Below are 25,006 nucleotides of genomic sequence, written 5' to 3'. Positions count from 1 at the left end.
CTTTCTGATGGTGAAATTAGGGCTCATATGAAGGTACTGGGTGTCCTCAACCAGTACTCAATAATTCCATAACCAGTTATTTAACCTAAGCTTGGCTGTATTTGAGTGGATAAGCACCCTTAAAAAGTAGAATAAATTGTTAAGCAGACTCACATATCCCCCCCTATGAAATGTTATGGGTCCTGATACCATGAAAACAATTGTTTTGGAAAACCTGCTCCCAATGTAAATTTTACGAGAATTTCTGCTACAGACAAATTTCACCCTGAATTACACATGAGATGGGAGCTGATGTTGGTGATAAAATACTTTTTAATCCTTATAGATGCAAGTTTGCAGCTTTTTAAGGCTTGTGTTCTTCTGGGGAGGTTAGGTAGGCAACGAGGACAGGCTCGAAGACCTTTGGCACACTGCACTGCAAACAAATACTGTTTGTCTCAGTTAATCTGCAGTCAAATCTGTTTTCTTAAAACACATTTAAAAAGAGTCTGCTTGGGAGGCGGGATGGTTTCATTTGTTTCTGCTGCAGTTTTGTCTGTAGCTGTTTTTCGTCATTCTTGTGGTATTGAGATGATGCATTCAAGAAGTTTCTTGAATGCATCATCTCAATACCACAGAGCATTCAAGAATTTTCTTGAAAGCTCGGGGTGCATTCTGCTTCCTACATTCATCACGTTTCACTTGGTCTCAGTAAAGTGTGATGTGGGGAGTCAATATTTGGTGACTTTTGATTTTTCTTTCTTTGCCCTGTAGTTTCTCTATTTTAACATCTCCATGTGCTCCCAGCGGTCGCTGTGTCCTTTCTCTAATCATCTTTCATTATCTACCCCCTAACCCATAGTACCCCCCACACACACACACACACACACACACACACACACACACACACACACACACACACACCCCAGCCAGTTTCATGGAGGTGACTGACCTCACAACACGCCTTGATAAAGTTTACTTCTCTGTCTAAGATACACACACACACACACACACACACACACACACACACACACACACACACACACACACACACACACACACTGCTGAAGTAGCTGCCAGAATCTCTGTTGACTCTGCTCCACTACAGCTGGGGCAAAAAAAGGAAAGAAAGGGAAAAAAAGAACAAATTGTGCAAGAAGTGAGTCAGAAAGCGTTGAAGGCAGGGAGGGTTATCAGGATTTATTAAGCTGGACGGATGGAAGGTATGGCTCGACTACTTGGGCTGTCGTCTGTCCCGGAGGCAGGAGGACGAGAGTGATTTGTGGAAGGAGCTTAGGAGCGGACTTTTCTCAATTCTGGTGTCCTCGAGTGTCCCAGGTGGAAGAAACTCTCCATCCCGAGGCCTTTGGAGTCGTAATTGGTCTTTAAAAGGTCTTTGAGGACGGCACAGTGGTCTTGTACGCCACCGAGGGCGACACAGTGCAGGTTTTCCTCCCAGTTAAAGCCCGCAAAAGCTGATTTCACCTATACATGCACCCAATCCCCTCTTCCCCACCCACAGTTAAAATTTTGCTAATTAGGGGCGTCTGGGTAGCGTAGCAGTCTATTCCGTTGCCTACCAACATGGGGATCGGTGGTTCGAATCCCCGTGTTACCTCTGGTTTGGTCAGGGTCCCTGCAGATGCAGTTGGCCGTGTCTGTGGGTAGAAAGCTGGATGTGGGTATGTGTCCTGGTCGCTGCACTAGCGCCTCCTCTGGTTGGTCAGGGCACCTGTTCGGGGGGGAGGGGGAACTGGGGGGAGTAGCATGACCATCCCATGCGCTATGTCCCCCTGGCAAAACTCCTCACTGTCAGGTGAAAAGAAGCGGCTGGCGACTCCACATGTATGGGAGGAGGCGTGTGGTAGTCTGCAGCCCTCCCCGGATCGGCAGAGGGGGAGGAACAGCGACCGGGACGTCTCGGAAGAGTGGGGTAATTGGCCGGATACAACTGGGGGGGGGGGGGGATAGAACAAAAAAAACCTGCAAATTAGTAAAATGAACTAGTTTGGTGTTCGGTTGGCGAAAGAACATACCTATGATCCTTGGTGGTGCATGGTTGAGAACCATTGCGTCATAGAGGAGCCACAAGTTCAACCCTGGCAGCATCCACTTTCATCAGTATCCATCCATTAGCATTACATGTTCTTTGGAGGGGAAACCGCGGCCCACACTCAGCCCGTTAAAACTCCCCTAGCTAAATCTGGGCTGTGACGTACCAATGCTTTGTGTGCTCTCTTGCAGACATGTGCATCAACTCCTCAGAGACGGAGGAGGAGGCGGAGAGCAGGAATAAGCTCCTGCGTCTGCTGGACTCGGTGATTGATGCCCTGGTGTGGGCCATCTCCAAGTTGGGCCTCTCCTCGCAGCAGCAGACGCTACGCCTCGGCCACCTCACCATGCTGCTCTCCCACATCCGCCACGTCAGGTAAGACCGGAGACGCAGCAGACAGACATGTAGCGCAGTAGCACAGTGCAGCTTGTGTAACGGAAAAAGCATCTGTGTGCAGACAGACCTCCTTCTGTGACTTTTAATCTTGTATCGCCCCGATATTACACCACATACATACACACACACTCACACAAGATATAACTGACAAACTGGCGTTGCTGGACGTAGCTGCTGATATGATATAATACCGAATTAAATATTTGTGCCTGTTCATGTCATTGGGGGCACATAATTCTCCCCCCCCCATTTCTCCCTAATTGTACTTGGCCAATTTATTTTCCGAGCTGTCCCGATCGCTGCTCCACCCCCTCTGCCGATCCGGGGAGGGCTGCAGACTACCACATGCCTCCTCCCATACATGTGGAGTCGCCAGCCGCTTCTTTTCACCTGACAGTGAGGAGTTTCACCAGGGGGATGTAGCACATGGGAGGATCATGCTATTCCCTCCAGTCCCCCCCCCCCCAACAGGCACCCCAACTGGCCAGAGGAGGCGCTAGTGCAGCGACCAGGACACATACCCACATCCGGCTTCCCACCCGCAGACACGGCCAATTGTGTCTGTAGGGACGCCCGACCAAGCCGGAGGCAACACAGGGATTCGATCCAGAAATCCCCATAGTCGTCATTTTTACCATGCTCCTATTGGTCACTCAACAAGGTGCTATTATAATCATAGATCGTATCATCGTATCCCCTGTCATGCTACAGGTAAAATCACGATGACAGGTGAAAGTTTCTGACACTGCTAGAACTTGGTTGGGGCCTACGACGACACTGTCTGTCTTTAACCTTGTCACACTGGATGACCTAAGATAACCTATCACCATTCATGACGAATGATTTGCCCACGTCGGGGAAATTTTGCCCGAGACGGCCTTGTAATGGCCGATATCACACAGTGTGGGGGGGTCTTTAATCTGCAAGTCTCCTTTTCCATGTCTGCCAGATTATTTTGTCCGTGAACTATATTTCTATTGTTATAAGATCTGCCTCAGTTTTAAAAAGAAATAGGTCTGTCTGAGGTCTGTTTATTTCTGCTCCACCCCTAGCAACAAAGGCATGGACCACCTCTCCACCATGAAGCGGAAGAACGTGGTGTTAGTTTATGACCTCCTCTTGGAGATGCTGGATGCCAACACATCCATCAAAAGCAGCACCAGTCACATGTCGTCCCCGATCGTCTCTGACTACGGCCATGAGCAGAAGCCCCAGGCCAGCGCAGGTCCAGACCAGGCCACCTCCCAGCCGACCACTAAAGAGACCTCCCTCCTGGAGACTCACTTCCAGGAGCAGAGTTTACAACCGCGCCCTCCTCACCTGCCTGAGATCTCAGAGGAGGCTCACACTGCTGTGGAGAGCAATAGGTAAGTCCTGATTTAGGTTTCAGTTCATTTAATCCCCCATTCATTCATTCATTCATTCATTCATTCATTCACTTTTTTATTCATTCACTCTCTATTCCCACTTTATCCAATTAAGGGTCATCCATTGTACATTTAGGGTTTAGCAAGCATTGGATGTGAGGTAGGCGGACACCAGTCCGTGACAGGACCCATGCACATAATCACTAACATGCCATCCACACCTATGAGCAGTTTACTGTTTCTAAGTAACATACCAAGCGTTTTGTTGGACTGTTGGAGGAAACCAAAGTACCAGAAGGAAAGGGATCAAACCCAAGACCTTCTTACCACATTTGCTGAGGCAACAGTGGTAACCACTAAGTACCGTGCTGTTAGCACATTGCTACATACATACAAACAACAAATCACGTGTGAAGATTAACAGATGGACGAGACAAAGGGACTCCACAGGGGAATCCCATCTCCAAAGGCTTCATTTTGTTAATACATCAGCGTTTACTGTGACACCTAAGGATAAACTGACGTCCCTTCAGGGATACAGTACCATCATCCAGGCAACTAATAATTGGATTTAACAGATATGGTATAGACAGTGATTAAAAAAATCCAATAGCAGCATGTCGCCCCTCACCCGTGATGCATTAATTAGCTCCCACGTTTAGATTATAAACCTTTCGCCCATGTAATGTAAGCGCCACGATGGCTGACATGGGGCGCCAAGTGTAACAGGCCCTTTTTCATAGACAGAATGCCTTTCCCCCCCTTTTTCTACCCAGTTGTATCCGGCCAATTACCCCACTCTTCCGAGCCATCCCAGTGGTTGCTCAACCCCCTCTGCTGATCCAGGGAGGGCTGCAGACTATCGCATGTCTCCTCCGATACATGTGGTGTCACCAGCTGCTTCTTTTCACCTGCCAGTGAGGAGTTTCGCCAGGGGGACGTAGCGCCTGGGAGGATCACGCTATTCCCCCCAGTTCCCCTCCATTAACAGGCGCCCCGACTGACCAGAGAAGGCGCTAGTGCAGCAACCAGGACACACACCCACATCTGACTTCCCACCCGCAGGAAGCCTTTTAGTTTGGCCAGCATTTATTTGCTTTAGTGTACAGAATTATTCCTGTGCGATTTCATGACACATAATTCATTCTGTAAATGAACATAATTGATTTTGTCCTTTGCAAAACACTGATTTCTACGAAAGTTCAAGCAGCCTTTGCTTTTGTGCACAGAAGGCCTTCTGTAACTATGGAGTCCTGCAATATGTTGTGCTAAATCCCTTTTGTGCACATCTTACTTCCAGTAATATAGTAAAACAGTTAAGTGGACAAAATGAACATTCGATGGCACGGAATGATGACCGTAGAGCGCACGCTGCATCTCGTGCCACAACAGTGTAAAGGCTGGCCTAGGATATCTGTTACGTGGACAGAATTACTTTTGTCTACAAAATGAGTTGCTTTTGTCCATATAGTGCCAGAGTGCATTCAGCACAACGGGCAGTTCAGTGAACGACAGGAATTATCCGTTTTCTGTGCACGAAAGTGTGTGTGTTCTTCGGTGTTTTGTGGACGCAAATCTAACGTGTTTGTGTTTTTGGTGGACAAAAGGTGTTACGGCGTTACATGGTTTCGTAATGACTTTATGTGTTTCGTAGCACAAAAGGCATTGTGTGTATGAAAAGGGGTCTTACACTCGGCGCCCCATAGCACGACTTCATTTGTTTTGTTGCTTTACGTTCTATATTTGCGATGTTTTTGTCAGACCTCCACCTTGTGGTGGACACACCACACTACAGTGTGACCGACAGATGGACAGACAGATCAATTCTGCCCCGCTTCTCAGCCGTTTGTCTGTGGCAGCCGTTTTGCCTTGCCATCCACAAAGACGTGGCTGATAGTTTTTTTTTTTTTAATAAAACCTTCAGACATCTGACCTGTCATGTTAACCTTCTTGCAGTAAACTGGCTTAAAAAACCAATAGTAGTATAACTGTAAACCATTAATAAGACACGTTAGCCCCTAGCTAACGGGTCTGACCCTTTAGCCGAGCGGTTAGTCGCCTTGTGGTGCAGTACACCCCGTACCGAATCCCGCACCGGGCAAGAAAACAACCGGTTACATTGGTGGCAGCGGTGGGATCCGGAAGTGTGCAGAGCCTCAGAAGTCTCTTCGGAGCGCGGGAAAACACAGCGCGAGGGCGCGTTTCCGGGGAGGGTGACGACTGTAAACTACTAACACGTTAGCCCCTAGTTAACGGATCTGATCCTTTAGCTGAGCGGTTAGTGACGTCACCTTATTGTGCAGTACACCCCGTATCGAATCCCGCACCGGGCAAGAAAATAACCGGTCACATAACTGTATAATGGTGCGTTGTTATTCGCATTTTCTTATACAGCTGTATGTACCGTTCATATTTGCATTATATCACACAGCGCAGCCTATCGGCAAAGCAAGAAGTTGATTTTCCCATTCATACTTCTCTGGGAGACTGCTTTGTTGGGCCGCTCTGATGGCCGAGCGGATTAAACCGCCGTTCTTGCAGTCCGCTCGACATGTGGCTGGGAGGTTCGTATCCCAGACTCGCCGTAACCGGTCACGGCCAGAGCGTCCACGGGGCGAGGCATTCATTAGGCCACTCTTACCCGAAGGATAGTGGGTGTAAATTGGTGTAGTGTTCGGGGACCTGTCATTCTCCAGCGACCCCTCTGGCCCATCCGGGCTCCCACAGTCAAGCAACCGAAAGCATTCTTCCCACGTCTCCTTCGCGGTCTGAAAGTGATGCAATCCAGTGTGTAAAATAACGAGAGCGGCCGACAAGAGTTTGAAGGAAGCTGGTGTTACGGCCATCTCCTTCCTGTGGAAACGTGAACCGTGGGAGTTATTCGACAAGTGTTCCGGCCGTATGTCATCGGGTTAATCGGGTGTAATAAGGGGAAAAACTAGAAAGAAATAAACAGACAAACAATTAAATAAATAAATATAAAGACTGCTTTGTATTATGGCTCCGAATGGTGTGTTATCCCCACACCATATATTTAGCGATAATGTTGAAAGTAATGATTGTTTCCCTTTAAATTATGACTAAAGTGATAAGAAGTATGTTTTGCGTCCATCCATCCAATCAATCAATCAATCAATCAATCAATCAATCAATCAATCACTTTACAGATACATCCAGTCAGAACAGTGGCCAGTGGAGACGGGTGATGTGGGGTCCTTGGTAGAAGAGACAGACTACATCATCACAGAGCGCATTGACATGGGAGCCATCTGAAGCTGGTTCAGTTTACTGGAGCGACTGGCCCGACAAGAGAGAAGCTGGAATTGGGATTTGGACTGAGCCATAACTGTTCTGTGGGAGAAGGTGGGGGTAAGGAGGTGAGTCGGGTTAAATCCAGCAAAGGATCACCACAGAAGAAGAATGCTAAATACTGAATGAGTAAGGTAAATATTCTGTTCTCTTTGCAAGATGTTTTTGGTCCGTGGGAAAAAAAAACCCCACACATTTCTAACAGTGAAGTATTTTGGTTTTTTGGTTTTGTTTTTTGATTGAATGTATATTTTGTGTTTGTAATATTTCCTGTGAATGTGCACATGGTGGTCACGAGTACCTCTCTGAGCCTCTGCCAGTCCAATTGAGCTTTTTTGATATGCAGTATTTGAATTTTTTCACCTGTGTGTAACTTTGAGAACAAGCCATACCATTGACAGTGACTTACTTAAAGGTGCGTGTGGTCTACACAGTTAACATCCATATCCATAAACATTATAGTGACATAAAGCTATGAAAAGTGCCATGTATTTCTACCATAATGTGCTACACTTTTTTCTCCCTTGTAACTTGTATTGTACTACTTTTAAGGTGTACAAAAGTGTGTGAGTATTGAGTGTTGTAACTGGTAGCTGTTTGTACAGGGCTTTTTCCCTCTCTCTATTTCTACTGTTGCAGAAAGAGTTGTGTTAGTCGCGACTATAAGTGGCCTTTCATTAAGATGACTGTTAACACAGGCTCTGCTCCTGTCCATGTGGGAAAAAAAAACAAACAAATAAGGCTTGATTTACATAGGCACTAAAAAAACTATAACATGTGTCAAGGATCTGCTTTGAACAGTGTAAATAAATGGAATCCAGTGTGTTCGGAGTTAGGCCGGAATTGTATTAAAAGGAAGTTTATACTTCATTAATTGGATAAGGGATTTTAGTTTTTGCATCATGAAAAACAGAATAAAAAAAAAAAAGAAAAGACATGAACTTGATCTGAAGATGCCTTTGGGTAAACTTATCCTGGCTGTGTACAGAATGAACTAGAAAATAACTTTTTGCTAGTGGATTGGAGTTTGTCCCCTGGCTTGCTAGTGTAAATGAAGCCTTGGTGCCAGATTATTCAGCTCCTGCCTGATGACAGCTAAGTGCTTGCTCACACATTGCCTCTTGCTTAGTCTTTCTGGCTCGTGCGTGCATGATCCTGCTCTCTCATATTAACACACACAGCAGAAAATCTCCTTTAGTTGTCTTGTTGTGCTGCACACACCTAGCTAAACTACACACTATCTAAACACACACAAAGTCATGCAGTCATTTTAGCTCTTTAGTCTATCAAAGCCTTCCCTGAGGTTGCGTCTCACTGTGAGAAGGTCTGTCCAGCTGTAGACTACAAGCACCACTGCGAAACCATGGCAACCAATGTTTATTGTCAGTCGAAAATGACAAACCTATACATCCCATAAATAAGCATTTAGAAAATAAATCAAACTTTACACACCCTTGTTGTTTTGTTTGTGTTCTACTGGCCTTCTGGGTACAACAACATTAAGTGGTTGAGGTCATTCGCCAGCCAAATACAATTGGTGATCTGTATGCTGAGTCTACAAAATGTTAGGAGCAACATCTTGAGCTACACAGTCCATGACTCTATTGCTTTTCAAAATTGCATTTTTTAAATTCTGCTGAGAATCCTAAGATTTTCCACACTCTCGTCCTTGGGGAGAATAATCGTCAGAACTTTTCTTCACTGGTCTAAAAGGGGAGGGAGAGGTTTCAGTTTTTACAGCTGTTTGAATCCATACTTGATGGCTGGCTCCACAGCATAATATGACTGTTTACTTGTGCGAGCTGGTTTATCATGATGAACCTTTGGAATACCAGTTAGCGCTTATCAGCAGTGTCACTATCCATCTCAGCAAGTTACCTCTCAGGATGTTCATCTGTTCTCCATTTTCTGGGTTTTGTAATTTTAGACTTATACAAGGGTTATTACACTTTACAGCATTACACAATGACAAATGAACAGAACTGAACACAGAAGGGTCTCTTGCCCTTCATCAGCATCTCCTCATCATGACTGAAGTGGAGTAAATAGTTTAAATATGATCATAGTTTTGTCCTAGATTCACCATGTCACTTGTGGAAAGAGCATGTGGCGCTAAAATTTTGTACACATATTTAGGGACTGTTTTATACGTCACTTGACACCACCCATAGCTTTGCCTCAAAGGTTCCACATGACAGTCAAAGTACATCTAGGAAGACAAGGTAAGAATATATACAGAATCCTCTCAACAAGAATGATTATTAAAATAAACATTATCATTGACATTAATGATCTTTGATTGTGCATCTACACAGCTACATTCATTGCTCAAGATATCGCTTACATTCATATTCAGTGCCAGGTCTGATGATAACAGCATTTGATTTGATTCAGTCCATTGAATTTGTGAAAGATGAGTGGGGGTAACGAGCAGCTTTGCGATAACCCTCTGTAGGTACATTTGGCTAACACACAGGCCTGACTTTATAGATCCGTGGGTCAAAACAGAGTCCAGTAGTATATGCAAATAATTCCTCCACTTTGACAGTGTGTCGGATGGTTTGTATCCACCACATCAGAGAAATTGCTGAAGTGTCAAGCAACTTAACAATCACAGAAAAATATGCTTAACTGCTTTTCAGGAGTGTTCTGCCCAAAATATGCTGGGATACAGTCTACCCACCAAGTCACTGTGAAGTGGAGCTGGCAGGTAGACCGACAGGGATATTTTTCTGTGACTGTCCAGATTTTGTGGCACTCATTGTATTGGCCTGTGTGGGCCATACCCCAACACATCTGGTACATCAGCAAGGATAAAACATAATATTCAATGTGTAATAGTGGGTTCAGAGACATGCATACATTCACGCAAATATCAATAATTTACCTATTCTTTTTCAGTAGTTTGCCATTTACATACAAAACACATTGATAAGAGTGAAAGCCAAAGTACCTTTCTTGCCTCATTAAAGATAAGCTGAATAAAATTTGATGTATTTCTATCTTCAAAACTGCTGGCTATAGAAAGGCATGTCTGCAGATAAGCTACCATTTTTTATTTTAAAAAAAGAATCACATCTTATAGTGTAGATATCTCTAATTCAAACAACCAAAAAAACAAAACAAAAAAACACCACACTCATTTAATAGACACATACATATAAAATGTCCTATGTGATGTCCTATGAAAAAGAGTGAAAACGGCAGTTGTATTAGAAAAATGGCTCCTCACTTCAAGATACTTTGGTTGGTACTGTCTTTAAACTGTAATCCACAGGTTATTGTGTTTTAATACAAATGGAAAATAGAAATATCAAAATAAATCTTGAGGTTCAGTAGTTTGTCCAAAATGTATGATGGTAACATTTACTGGCAAATCTCATCTACATATAAAAACCACATTATTTTAACAATCCAATATGGCTTCTTTTTGTTTCACTGATGAGTCCCACACCGACATGAGCTCTACAAACAAATAAATACGTTTTTAAATACAGCATTAAAATTTAGACTTCCTGCTTCTTCAAAAAGCAAAAGACATGAGACACAGAAGGTGGGTCTCTGGCAGTCTGTAAGTCAGGAGGGGTCCTTCTGTGATGAAGAGTGTTGCTTTTTAGGAGCGAGGCACTGCAAAAATCACAGTGAACTCAACTTGTTAAGGACTGGAGTCCCTGTTGAAATCCCCACTGACCTTACTTAAGCTTGAGTTTTTGGGGCGAGGCAAACTGACCCCTTGTCAGTCGCCTGCTCGCGAAGCAAACCTCAATGTTGTGACTTGCTGTCACCACATCATGTGGGTGGAGGGCCATTTGTGTAACGTAGCATGGGGTAGAAGGAGCGGGCAAAGTTATTGGACAGCATACAGCTGTAGTCCTCTTCCGACAAGGGGACCAGGCAAGCTAGCACCAGCAGGATGAGGAAGAGGAGGTGAAGGGGGAAGGCAGCACGCAAAACCCGGTAGAGGAAGGGCCGGGCTGGGGAGGAATCCCTCTTCTCCTGCCTGGATGCAGATAGAGGGTTGGTTGTGTTAATCATAAGCTTTAAAACCTGTTTTGTTGAGTGTGTATTATATCTGTATGTTCACCAACAAGTCAACTTGCAAGCATTACTGAATAATTCATATTTTCAGATTGTGAAGAACCAATTAACCAAATCACTGCTTATACCACTGGATGTTTCACAGTACTTAAGATAAGGTATTAAGATATTAAGATAAGGTATCGGGAGAATTGCAGATATGAAGACATTTAGGTTCAAGTGAATGAGGACACATTGGTGTTGTGACAAATTCAGAATGTACCTTCTATTGGTTGGGAACCTGACTCCAGCTACATCAGGACCAGCCCCTTCCTGTTGAAAATACCACAGAAACAAAACAATACAAAAAAAAACAACAAAGCCTTAGGTTACATTCTATCTTGAACACACAACCAATTTTAACATTCATGCTATTTTTAGTGGATATAAAATATACAATACCAGCCTGCTTCAAGACCTCCATCATCATCCCCATCCCCAAAAAAACCAAGGACCACATGACTCAGTGACTACTACAGACAGAACCGTTGCCCTGACCTCTGTAGTAATGAAGCCTTGTTCTCTCTCATCTAAAAACTATCACTGACCCACTCCCTGATGTCTCTGTCTCCCGGACCATCAGGACCGGTTCGCCTCGAGGTTGTGTCCTTTCCCCTCTACTCTGCTCCCTGTATACAAACAGCTGCGCCTCCAGTCACCAGTCAGTCAAGCTCCTGAAGTTTGCTAATGACACCACCCTTGTTGGGCTCATCTCTGGTGGGGATGAGTCTGCCTACAGGTGTGAAATTGATCATCTGGTGTCCTGGTATAGCCAAAACAACTTGGAGCTCAATGCTCCAAAGACAGTTGAGATAGTTGTGCGGACTTCAGAAAGTAAAAAGCCCCACCTGCCCCCATCATCTTATGTGGCTCCCCAGTCAACACTGTGGAATCCTTGCACTTCCTGGGCACCATCATCACCCAGGACCTCAAGTGGGAGCTGAATATCAGCTCCCTCACCAAGAAAACACAGCAGAGGATGTACTTCCTGCGGCAGCTGAAGAACTTCAACCTGCTAAAGCCAACGATGGTGCACTTTTACACTGCCATCATTGAGTCCACCCTCACTTCCTCCATCACTATCTGGTATGCTACTGCCAAGGACAAGGGCAGACTGCAGCGTTATCATTCGCTGTACTGAGAAGGTGATGGGCTGCAACCTGCCGTGCCTCCGATGACCTGCATGCCTCCAGGACAGAGGCAAGCAGGAAAGCTCATGGCCGACCCTTTCCACCCAGGCCATGGTCTCTTCAAAACAATGTGCTCTAGCAAGAGGCTAAGTCTATACAAACCAGAACCTCGTGTCACAATAACAGCCTCTTCCCTCCAGCAGTAGGCCTTTCTAACAAGCCCTCAGACACCCACAGATCCTGACACTGCAGCCCTCCCACCCTGCTATCTTCTGTCTTCCCTACTGTGTTCTCTGAATATGGACACCTTGCATAAAACCTGCACGACCCGTAAATAACTCTTACACTGTAAAGAACTTAAAATCCTCATTTAACTTTCTGTAAAAACTGCTCCTGCCACCCAGTGCTGGACTTCAGGGTCTGCCACGTGGTCTCATGTTCAACTCTGAACCAGTGTTGATTGCACCTTACTTTTATTTTCTATTATATATATTGTTATTTTTAATTGTTATCTTTAAGTTAATTTTTCCCTCTTGCACCAACATACCAAGACAATTCCTTATATGTTCTTGTACTTGCCAATGAATATGATTGATTCAATATATTAATGTTACTTGAATTTAGAGTTGCCAAATTAGTTATACCATACTCGATATATATGGAATTCAGCGAAAATAACGAAGAAATTAAAAATATATATATACATAATTTGAATTATTATTGACTAGTTGTAATCATTGTTGATTGATAATTAGTTTTTGTTCTTTTTTGGCTAGGTAAAAATCAAAATGACTTTTCAAACTTCATTTTAAAGTGGGGGTAAGCAATCCAAGGTGGAAATTAGCAAGAGCTAGCTATATTTTGAAAACATCCTGCAAAACATCTATGAATGCGCTAACTGATTGACAGCAATTAGGGACCAATGAAAACGCCGGCTTGCAAAGAACTCCACTGATTGGCTGATAAGGAGCGCATACAGGGAAAATGCTCTGTCTCCATTTACAGCAGATAAGGTGGCCGCAGAGACCGGATTTATTTCTCAATGCATCTTCTTAATAGCTTTCAGGCTGTAGAAAACATTAGACCAAATATTCTAAAAAGTCTTCCAAATTAAAAGCATTGATAGTCATTTTAAATTTAAGACTAGCTAGTGGAATGTAATTTAACGCTTGGATGAAACCTTGTCAGTACACGTCTTTCTGAAAACTTGAACTAAACTCTTCAGTGTAAATCAAACCTTTGACATATGGCCATCTGCGCATCATCTGGCCCTCCATAATGAGTGAGGTTATATACACAGCAACAGCACAACATTATGGTATTCTTTTCCAGCCAGGCATTCATGATGCCTGGCTTAACCAGCGGGCAACATTTTTCGAATACTGTGTACACATAAAACTGGACTTGACATGTCCAATAGAGATACAGTCATGAGTTACCTTCTGCAGCGACAGTGGGGAGCTCAGTGTTCCCAGGCCTATACTGTCCATCTCTGAGCTGACTGGGCATGTTTCCTACGACAGAGACATACAACCAATCAGATCTTCACATAAGCCTGGTCCAACCAACCCACCATCTGAGCACCACCTCTGGATGACTAGCTAGTAAAGAAAAGTCCACTTTAAAAAAACAAAAACAAACCCAGCTTGCAAAGAAATGCTTCACGTGGCATAGCAAGTGTCATCAACACAAAGGAGATCATACAAACAAGGAGATGATGCAAATATGTTGCAAAATATGTTTTCACATGAATGAAAAAAGGAAAAATAAAAACGTGAAAGCAAGCTAGAGAATCAAACTGGTGATGAAACAGGTAAAGCTTAGACAAAAAAAAAACACAAGTGTACACATAAGACAATGGATATGTTTACACGTACAAGCTAAAGATGGTTTCCCAAATCAGCCTTACCCTGTAGTGCAGTCTCCTTAAAGTCTGAACTTTAGAGCCGCATTCATCCAGTTAGCCTTTCCCCAACTCGTTTCAACTTCTTTGTGTGTGTGTGTGTGTGTGTGTGTGTGTGTGTGTGTGTGTATATATATATATATATATATATATATATATATATATATATATATATATATATATATATATATATATATATATATATATATATATTTCCAAATACTTTGTGCCTTTTATGGTTTTCACTGTTTGTTATTGCTTAGATTTATTCACTTTGTATGATGATAGAATTTTCTTTTGTTTATATTCTTGTTAAGAGTCTTAAAAAATACTATATGAAGAGCCATATGACAAAGGCATTGTCATTATTTGTATATCCTCCTCACCATATTTAGGATTTGGCTTCTTTGCCTACTCTTCTGTGACACACAAACATGGACAGTTTTCAATGGAAGGGTCAAAAGTGTGCAGGAATTGAAACCTAAGGGCAGAGAACTGACCTCTTCCAACAAGAGGGCTGTAGGTTCCCCAGACTGTCATGGATGGAAACCATGTAACATTGTCCTCTTCCAGTCAATGTGTCACAGAGCAAAGAAAGGACCCCACCTCAACTGCTATAGCAGGTCTCATTTGCTCACACTAGAGATTTATGGTTTTATCTAGGGCAAGGTCTCAGTTGTGAATTTGTGTATATGCAGGGCAGAGTTGAAGGACAACCTGCATTTTCAGCAAAACACTTGCTTGAATATATCAAGGTAAGAAAACAAAACAAAAAAAAATTCCTTAGGCATCTGGGTGGCGTTGCAGTCCATTCCGTTGCCTACCAAAAAGGGGATGGCCGGTCGAATCCCCGTGTTACCTCCGGCTTGGTCGGGCATCCCCACAGACACAATTGGCCGTGTCTGCGGGTGGGAAGCCAGACGCAGGTATGTGTCCTGGTCACTGCACTAGCACCTCCTCTGGTCGGTTGGGGCGCCTGTTCGGGGGGGAGAGGGAACTGGGGGGAATAAAGTGATCCTCCCACATGCTACATCCTCCTGGTGAAACTCCTCACTGTCAAGTGAAAAGAAGCAGCTGGCAACTCCACATGTATTGGAGGAGGCATGTGGTAGTCTGCAGCCCTCCCCAAATCAGCAGAGGGGGTGGAGCAGTGACTGGGACTACTCAGAAGAGTGGGGTAATTGGCCAGATACAAATGGGGAGAAAAATGGAAGGCGGAGGGGGGGATAAAAAAAAAATCCTTTGCCAGGTGACTTACCAGTCTTCCTTGTAGCGTGTTCAGGTCACTGGCCACCTGTCTAAGCAGGAGCAAGAGCTTGTTGCTGATGACGTGAACCTTCTCCTTTGCTTCCACGCTGTCCTCCCCGGTGGCCTCCAGGAGCAGCTGGGAGGATATCTCTTGTAGTGAGGACACCTGTCGCTGGCGGCCGCGCAGTTCCTGATCCAGACCCTGCAGCAGAGGGCGACAGTGAGCAGAGCCACTATGTTTTAAATGTGCTACTAGTCAGCGTGTACTGAAATGCAACAATGGAGCATATTTAAAGATAAGATAAGAGATGGATAAGATCCTTTATTGTCATTGTGTACACACAACGAAATTTCGTTTGGTGACTCTCAGACCAGCAACACTAGACAAGGTAAATGATTAAAAAAAACAAGATAAAAACAAGAACAAACAACACTTAGTATAAATAAGTGAGGTAGTAAAAATGATGATAAGACAATAAAAGATAACAGTGGCTTTTAAAGTTCAAAATAGTGCATGCAGTTACTGCACATAATTGTCCATATTACAGTGGCTTTAGTTAGTCCAGTTAGTCCTCAGCAGCTATAGGCAGATGTATGTGTGTGTGTGTGGGAGGGGGGGGGGGGCGATGGAGGCTACAGCTCTGGAGGAGAAGCTGTTCCGCAGCCTGTTAGTCCGAGTTTTGATGGAGCGGTAACTTTTCCCCGATGGCAAGGGAACGAACAGACTGTGACCTGGGTGTGTTGTGCCTTTGCTGATGTTGCTGGCTTTCCTCTGTAGGTGGCCAGCATACACAGCATCCAGGTTCAGGAGCACAGCTCCCACAATCCTCTGTGCTGTCTTTACCACCCGGGCCAAGTCCTTCCTGTTCTCTGATGTGCAGCTGGCATACCACACTGTGACACATTGACAGACGATGCTTTCTATTGTGCTTCTGTAAAAGTTGACCAGCAGCTGAGAGAGGAGACCGGCTTGTTTAAGTTTCCTGAGGAAGAAAAGCCTCTGTTGTGCTTTCTTCACCAGGTGGGAGGTGTTGAGTGACCATGTGAGTTCTTTGGTTATGTGGATTCCTAGGAAATTTGATGTTATCCACAATATGCACCTCTTCACCGTTTATGTGCAGTGGGGGTGGGGTGGTCTTCCTGGATCTCCTAAAGTCCACAACGATCTCCTTTGTTTTACTGGTGTTCAGGAGCAGGTTATTGTCTGAACACCACCCAGCCAGATGTTGGACCTCCTCTCTGTATTGTGTCTCCTGGTTGTTGGTTATGAGTCCCACTATAGTGGTGTCACCAGCAAACTTCACTATAGTGTTGGAGGAGTAAATGGGGGTACAATCGTGGGTGAAAAGGGTGAAGAGGGCTGGACTGAGCACACAGCCCTGCAGCACACCTGTGTTCGGGATGAAGGTTGAAGATGTATGGTTACCTGTCCTGACATTTTGTGGTCTGTGAGTAAGGAAGTCCATAATGCATGAACAGAGTGAGGTGGTTAATCCTAGGTTGCTGAGTTTATGTACCAGTTTATGGGGGATTATTATGTGGAAAGCGAGCTGAAGTTAATAAAAGGCATCCTGACATATGCGTCTGGATGCTCCAGGTGGTACAGGGCTGTATGAAGTGTATTTGAGACTGCGTCCTCCGTAGATCTGTTCCCCCGATAGGCAAATTGGTGGCTGTCCAGATCTGTGGGGATGATGTCCTTGATGTGAGAGAGTATAATCCTCTCAAAGCACTTCATAATAATTGGGGTCACGGCAACTGGGCGATAGTCATTGAGGCAGTTGACTGTTGTCTTCTTGGGTACAGACGCACTAATGTCAGTTTCTGTGTTCGGTTTAAGTTACCACCATGCAATGACCCAAAGCATTGCGGGTATTTTTTTCATTTAAGTAAATCTGGTGTGTCCCTTGCTGATATATGTGATCAAACCTGGCATAACGATGTTAAAATGTGCCTGCTAACCTCTTAAAGAAAGACTGAGGTAAAAGCCTGCTGAGAAGAATAAGATGAGAAGAGTAACCTAAAAAATGCAAACATTTTCAGGTCTTCTCACAAGTCATTTGACCAGCAATGCCAGAAAGAGAATCAGATAGTTTTCCACTGAGCTCACATAGTGGCAATACAACATCTAGCCTTTTGACACAACCGCAAAGTGGTCGACACTGTAGACAAGTCTTCACTGCTGACGTATGCACTCCAACTCTTTTTTTTCTTCCTTTAAATGATTAATACCAGGTGTGACTCCGAACTAATTCCAATGAGAAATGTTATAAATGCTTTTTCTGCTCATGCAATATTAAACATGGCTTTCCTAGGCCCATGAATACTACTACTATAAACCATCATTGCTCCATGGCTTTGGTGTTCTATACTACTTCATATATACTTGATGACGCCTCTGAACTCATTACTTTATAAAAGGCCTTATTCATGATTTAGATCCAGCAAAATTGTCCCAGAATGGAAGATTCCATTAATAAACATTCCACATTTACCAACCCGTGTTTGTGAAACCAACACTGGTTAGAATGACTGTCCACATATGACACCTGTCTTAGATGTTTGAATCAAGGGAGTGAAAGTGAATTTAACAGCCGTTGTACCTTAACACAGGGCCAAATTATCATCATGTAGTCCTAGTCATCTTTAAATCACAGAACTGAGTATAAGGCTATCGTCCCTGTTAGCTAAATACATTCAGAAATACCAATTATTCGTGTCAGGTTATCTGCAAAGCGATCTTCTCTGTCAGGAAATCAAACAAACCCAGTTTCCTCACCATGAGGGTGTCTCTGAGCCCCAGCAGGGTGGTCTGTGAGGCCGACAGGTCGTGGACGTTGATAGCAAAGAGTTTGTTCTCAGCCTGTGACAACCACAACAGCATGGAGTGCAGAGTCCCATGGAACTCCTGCAGCAGGAAGCGGAGAAAGGTCAGAGGACAAAAAGGGTCATAGAAGTGTTGACAGTCTTACATTTTCAACATTATCTCCATATGTTGTAGGGATAACACTCCTTTAGCAGCCTTAATACTGAGCATTCTTCTGTGCATCTCTGAAATGCCGCCGAAATTGTGTCCGCCGGTGATGACACAGTCTGGGAAAGTGAAAACCTACTTTCTGGTTTGCCAATAGGCTGTGTTGTATTAGAAAATGAGCATAACAACCCCACATACAGTTGTATGTAGGGTTGTAAAGAAAATGAGAACAACAATGCTATGTGAAGCTGTATAATGTAGTGTTATTTGCATTTTGCTTTGCAATGCAGCTGACAAAATTTGCATTTTTGGGGGGACCCCCCCCCCTTTTTCTCCCTAACTGTATCTGGCCAATTACTCCACTCTTTCAAGCCGTCCTGGTTGCTGCTGCACTCCCTCCACTGATCCGGGGAGGGCTGCAGACTACCACATGCCTCCTCTGATACATCTGGAGTCGCCAGCCACTTCTTTTCACCTGATAGTGAGGAGTTTAGCCAGGGGGATGTAGTGCGTGGGAGGATCACGCTATTCCCCCCAGTTCCCCCTCCCCCCGAACAGGCGCCCCGACCAACCAGAGGCGCTAGTGCAGCAACCAGGACACATACGTACCTGCATCCGGCTTCCCACCCACAGACATGGCCAATTGTGTCTGTCGGGATGCCTGACCAAGCTGGAGGTAACACGAGGATTCGAACTGGCGATCCCCGTGTTGGTAGACAACAGAATAGGCCACTACACTACCCAGACACCCCAAAATTAGCAAATTTTTAAACATTCAAAATGTTGGAGAGATTAAGCTCTGGTTTTGACCCTTTCCCAGATTATACATTTATGAGGCAATAAATCCTAAAAATGTAGGCCATGGATAGGCCTCCTCAGGGAAACAGATGGGGTTATGTAGCTGGTGGTGATGATGTAATGGAGGGGCAAAGCAGTGTGTCACACTGAAATGGCTGAAGGCATATTGTATGATTAGAAGGTTTAATTAGATAAAGCAAACCCCACTGGCTGACTGGAAGATCATATAGCATGGAAAAGTGGTTGCTTAATTGAGATCAGGCAGTTTCCAGTGATGGCTTGAACAAAGGTAAAGATAAAGAAGGGGCGTAAAGTCTTCCAGATAGATCTTGACTTTAAAACATACAGGCCTATATTCATAAAACTCAGCTGTAACAGCTTTGCACAATGCAAAATCTGTAGCTACTACTACTACTACTACTACTTTTGGCTGCTCCCTTTAGGGGTCGCCACAGCGGATCATCCGTTTCCATTTCTTCCTGTCTTCTGCATCTTCCTCTGTCACACCAGCCACCTGCATGTCTTCCCTCACCACATCCATAAACCTCCTCTTTGGCCTTCCTCTTTTCCTCTTCCCTGGCAGCTCCATATTCAGTATCCTTCTCCCAATATACCCAGCATCTCTCCTCCACACATGTCCAAGCCATCTCAATCTTGCCTCTCTTGCTTTGTCTCCAAACTGAGCGGTCCCTCTAATATACTCGTTCCTAATCCTGTCCTTCTTCGTTACTCCCAGTGAAAATCTTAGCATCTTCAACTCTGCCACCTCCAGCTCCGCCTCCTGTCTTTTCGTCAGTGCCACTGTCTCCAAAACCATACAACATAGCTGGTCTCACAACCATCTTGTAAACCTTCCCTTTAACTCTTGCTGGTACCCTTCTGTCGCAAATCATTCCTGACACTCTTCTCCACCCACTCCACCCTGCCTGCACTCTCTTCTTCACCTCTCTTCTGCACTCCCTGTTACTTTGGACAGTTGACCCCAAGTATTTGAACTCAAATGCCTTTGTCACCTCCACTCCTTGCATCCTGACCATTCCACTGCCCTCCCTCTCATTCACGCAAAATCTGTAGCTCATTTGTAAAAAATGAACTTGGTGAAGGACAATGAAAATCACGGTGTAAATGAAGTGTTGTATATTTAAAACACCCCAAATCACCGATGGCTATAAGCAAGCACAAATGAAGGTCAATTTGTTTGGTCAGAAAGGCAAAGAAAACCAACATTTATGGTAGCGGGACTCTTTAATTAATTAATAGAGGGGAGTGTCATCCCTGATCACTTAATGTCTTTGTAATGTAACTACAGGGTATTCCTCCTTCAGCAAATCACCCTCCTGCCTTAGATATGGTCTATTATCTGCCATAGAAAATGCAGTACAAATGATCAAATGTAGCACGCCAATTACCACACAGGCAACGAACAACTGTTTCCAATAATGGCACTAACACAAACTGAATAAAAATTAGGAACTTTTTCAGTATAGATAATCAAAAGTTGGAACCATGTATACCACCTTGCCACAGCAAGTGGTATTTTTGCACAGCAGTGTTTTTTTTTTTTTTAAATCACTTAGAAGTTAAGCAAACCATCAGAAGGGGGTGGTGGCTTAAAATAGTGCAAGCGGTAAAAATGAGGTGCTACTCCCCATTTATGATAGAGAAGATGCCCTACTACCACTATATCACCCACCACTGTGTCTTCAACCCCGGCCACTGAGATTTACAAATAGAACATGTGAAAGGAATCATCTTTACCTGGCACTGCATCAGAGCTCTATGGAGCTGTTTCTCCCAGCTCTCCAGCCCAGCACAGGCCAGGGTCCAGCTGTGGTTGGCCAATCGCACGCCTTCCTGAAGCTCCTGCAGCTCAGCACTGTCTCCCCGCCGGAAGTGACGGCTGCTCAGGTTGATGGAGATCATCAGACACTTGTAGCTGTTGAAAGTCTTCTGCATCTCCTAAGTGATGCGGAGGGAGATGATGATGAGAGAATGAGATGAGAGAGATCCTTTTAAAGCATTGTTGGATTTCATTTCCTACCAGACAGCAAACTGCAGTCACCTTGCATTGTACAGGGTGTAAATAAGGCCCTGATCAGATGGCTGGTGTTAAAACCAGGAAGCCTTGGGCACCACAGACTGAAAATCACTGATTTACAACCACACTTGTGTTGAGTAGCGACTGCTATACTTATACTGCTGTGATAATTACACAAATGATTGTGTGTATTCACTCAAATTAAATTGCTTGCTGTTATCTCAACTTTAAGGGTCTGAGGATGAAAAACAAAACTCCACAAGACATCTCCACGACAACGGCGGAGGAAGTTAACGACAGCTATGTGACCAGAATTTGGAGCAGTCATTTGCAGGCCGGGCACATACACTGATCTTGTTTAACAGGATGACACTACTCCAGCTTGTCAGCTCTTGTAAACTCTGACTCACCCTTGTGGCTTTTCAGCCAATTTACCAATGCACAGTTTCTCCTGTAGCCCTCCCTCTGCATGAAAAGCTGGCTCGAATGGTGGAGGAAAACAACAAAGGTGGTGTGAGTGAGTATGTCATTGATTGTATGTAGCAGGCACCTCTTTATGATTGAAATTTACATAAATTAGGCCCTAAGACACCTCAGAGAGCTTCAAAATTAAATTCTGGTCAACCAGAACCATCTGCTTCTATACCGATGCTGCACAGCCACTGGACTTACACTGACATTAAAGAGCAAATACACCTAAAATGCTTAAGAGTAATCAACTGCATGAATCCCGGTATTGTGTAGCACCAAGCAAACTCAAAAGCAGTGCAATAGCATGCTTTAAAAGTCTCAGCTGTTTACAGTTAAGCCACAATATTTCAGATTCACGGTATTTTCACAGGGCTGGGTGATTCAATATCATCTATTATTGACTTTCAATGGTTTTGTATTGTGATGAAATTCGGTTACTGTCACACACAATTTTGTTGTCTAATGATAATGAGAATCTATTACCAAAAATTTCTTACAAAATGAGGTCTAAAATATCTGAGGGTATATTATTTGAAAACTAGTTCAGGTTTGATTTTACACTTCGCAATACCAAAATGTATAATGTAACGGACCTCAGTTGTATTCTGCATATATACTGTAAACAGATATGATGTACATCAATATAAAAAAAATGTCGATTACAATGACAATAATATTGTCTTCATAAAACTGTCGAGGATAGAACGTTTGTATCACTGTCAGCATGTGCTGCATCCACTCTTAATTAGTAGCTGATCTATTGTTGTAATGGAGAACTGCTGGTGGCATTACCTTGAGTTTCTTGATGTTGATCTCCATATCCTGGATGCTTGTGGATGGCACAAGCTGCTGCAGTCTCTCCAGCTCTGGCAGCACCCTCCCCAACCAGGAAGTGACATCACAAAGGTCAGAGTTGAGCTTCTGCCACTGCTCCAGGTCCTTCTTGATGTCCATCTCATTGCTGTAGGTCTGGGCTTGCAGCAGCTCCCAGCGTTCAATCACACCTGCAGATAGATCACACAGTCTCACCAGTGCTTCTACTGGTTATATGCAAAGGTAGTCCATAGTATCTGTTGTGTAGTATCTGTTGTGTGTTGTCTACAATTTGAATGCGTGCGCTGATGCTGCTCTTCTTGGCCAGATGTCTCTTAAAAAAAAGGGATTTTCAAGTTTTCTCTCAAGCTTAGTTAACTCAAGTTTTGATTACAGGAGCCGCTCTGTTAAGCATACTTACCAGTTATAAGCAAATGAGCTGTTTAGAGACAAAGTGCACAACTAGACTGATTGGAAAGACAATTTCTATTTGAACGGAGTTAATACATGAATACACTGATAAATTCATGTCTCGACTGTTGTCTATAATACACACTGCACTTTTAATTATGTCTAAATATATTAGGGATGCACGATATTGGATTTTTGCTGATAACCGATATCAGCAAAAATCCAATATCATGCCCCGCCTGCTGCCCAGTGACTGTTGGGATAGGCCCCAGCATCCCGTGATCCTGAGCGCAGGATAAGCGGTTTGGTAATGGATGGATAACTTCCAATAAGCTGATATTTTCAAACTCATTTTGGCTGATTGCCGATACCAATACATGCACGTATTTTTTTTCCACCAAATAGCACAGAACATCAAGTCAGTCCTGTAGTTGACTGAAATGAAGCTGCTACACTGACCAGGAAAGCCACGCACAACTGCACGGGTATTGCTCTGCTGATCTCTATTTTTACATGGCTGGCCTATTTTTCGTTCTCTGCACGTGGGTACATGGCTCTCCAACAGATAAAAGCTACATAAAACTGTGTAAAAAATTAGTACAATCTGTTTTAAAAACTATTAAAATAAATACATCAACTTACACTTGAATTGCACACTTGAATAAACTTATTTGTAAGGGCAGCTTTTCTGTCCAAGACAGCAGGCTAAATGGAAGGACTGAGAACAAAATTAATACGTGTACCTCTCCTGTCTATATTGGGGGACAAAACTCTCCAAAAACAATACTTAGATAAGTTGACCCTGTGATGGACTGGCGGCCTGTCCAGGGTGTCTCCCCATCTACCGCCCAATGACTGCTGGGGATAAGCGGCTTGGATAATGGATAAATAGATGGACCTCATTGCACCAGAGGCAATGCAACGCAGCAATGCAACCCTGTGGGGGGTTTTTCATTGCACTTTAAAATGCTAATTTAATCAAACTGATGTTTAACCATGATGTTGTAGTTAAAATGATATAGTTAACTAATTCAGGACCAGTTAAAGCATTTGCCACTTAACTTACCCATTTTCCAAAGTAGCCTACCTAAAATCTCCTTAGAAAGCTCCTCAGAAAACATGGCGGGTACATAACACTGAAGCAGTTATCTAACCTAAAATGTTGCTGCTCAATCCAAGATTATATGTTATGTATAATGAAGATTATATGTTATGTCTGATGATTATATGTTATGTCCAATGAAGATTATATGTTATGTATAATGAAGATTATATGTTATGTCTGATGATTATATGTTATGTACAATGAAGATTATATGTTATGTCTGATGATTATATGTTATGTCCAATGAAGATTATGTTATGTATAATGAAGATTATATGTTATGTACAATGAAGATTATATGTTATGTGTAATGAAAATTATATGTTGTGTATAATGAAGATTATATGTTACGTATACTGCAGATTATATATGTTATGTATACTGCAGACTGAACAATGTTCTGCCACCATTCCAACAGTATGTGGACATTCCCACCAGAAGAGAAAACATCTTGGATTTGTGCTACGGTAACATTACCGACACATTTTGTGCCCATTCTCATCCACCACTCGGACTTGCAGACCACAACATCATCTGTTTACTTCCGGTGTACAAACTGGAGCGCATCCATCCCATCCTGCCCTACCTGTTTCTTTAACATGCTTTCTGTCACAAACCAGGTCAAACTCACATGCATAACCAAAACTTGCATGCATAACCAACACTGCTGCCAAGGTAACAGTCTCCCCACACCCAACCTCTCAGAGCTCAGTTGTAGGGCCATCACACGCATTGCAAATAAAATAGCACAGGAAATCATGCACCCGCCCAATCGCCTCTTCACTGTATTGCCCTCTGGGTGCAGGTACAGGTCTCAGAGCTGCAGAGGGGCTCGCTTTGGCAAAAGCTTGGTACCCGCAGCCCTAAACAAGGTAAGTCATTATTGGGGGAACCATGAGTTTTGTTTTCATATTGTTTTGCCTGCCACTGTTTT

General features: G+C 43.7%; 2 protein-coding genes across 3 annotated transcripts in view; one reads left to right on the top strand and one right to left on the bottom strand.

Annotated features, from left to right (window-relative positions):
- esr2b (estrogen receptor 2b) overlaps window positions 1–7,542 on the top strand; it is a 42,104-nt gene extending 34,562 nt beyond the window's left edge. For both annotated transcript variants that reach the window (XM_056296079.1, XM_056296078.1), the window contains exons 8-10: window positions 2,224–2,407; window positions 3,481–3,795; window positions 6,963–7,542. In XM_056296079.1, the coding sequence (XP_056152054.1) occupies window positions 2,224–2,407; window positions 3,481–3,795; window positions 6,963–7,068 (605 nt within the window). In that variant the 3' untranslated portion in view covers window positions 7,069–7,542. The remainder of the gene's footprint in view (window positions 1–2,223; window positions 2,408–3,480; window positions 3,796–6,962) is intronic.
- Window positions 7,543–10,857: 3,315 nt separating this feature from the next.
- Window positions 10,858–25,006, bottom strand: part of syne2b (spectrin repeat containing, nuclear envelope 2b) — a 268,255-nt gene continuing 254,106 nt past the window's right edge. Inside the window, exons 129-135 of the mRNA XM_056295430.1 lie at window positions 22,536–22,767; window positions 20,993–21,193; window positions 18,242–18,370; window positions 15,473–15,664; window positions 13,751–13,825; window positions 11,405–11,454; window positions 10,858–11,104 (exon numbers count right to left, since the gene is read on the bottom strand). Of these exons, the coding sequence (XP_056151405.1) occupies window positions 10,894–11,104; window positions 11,405–11,454; window positions 13,751–13,825; window positions 15,473–15,664; window positions 18,242–18,370; window positions 20,993–21,193; window positions 22,536–22,767 (1,090 nt within the window). The 3' untranslated portion in view covers window positions 10,858–10,893. The remainder of the gene's footprint in view (window positions 11,105–11,404; window positions 11,455–13,750; window positions 13,826–15,472; window positions 15,665–18,241; window positions 18,371–20,992; window positions 21,194–22,535; window positions 22,768–25,006) is intronic.

This window comes from Lampris incognitus, chromosome 16 (assembly GCF_029633865.1).
Source record: "Lampris incognitus isolate fLamInc1 chromosome 16, fLamInc1.hap2, whole genome shotgun sequence".
Lineage (NCBI taxonomy): Eukaryota > Metazoa > Chordata > Actinopteri > Lampriformes > Lampridae > Lampris > Lampris incognitus.
The sequence above is the reverse complement of the archived record's forward strand: the minus strand, read 5'-3'. Positions and strand labels throughout refer to the sequence as shown.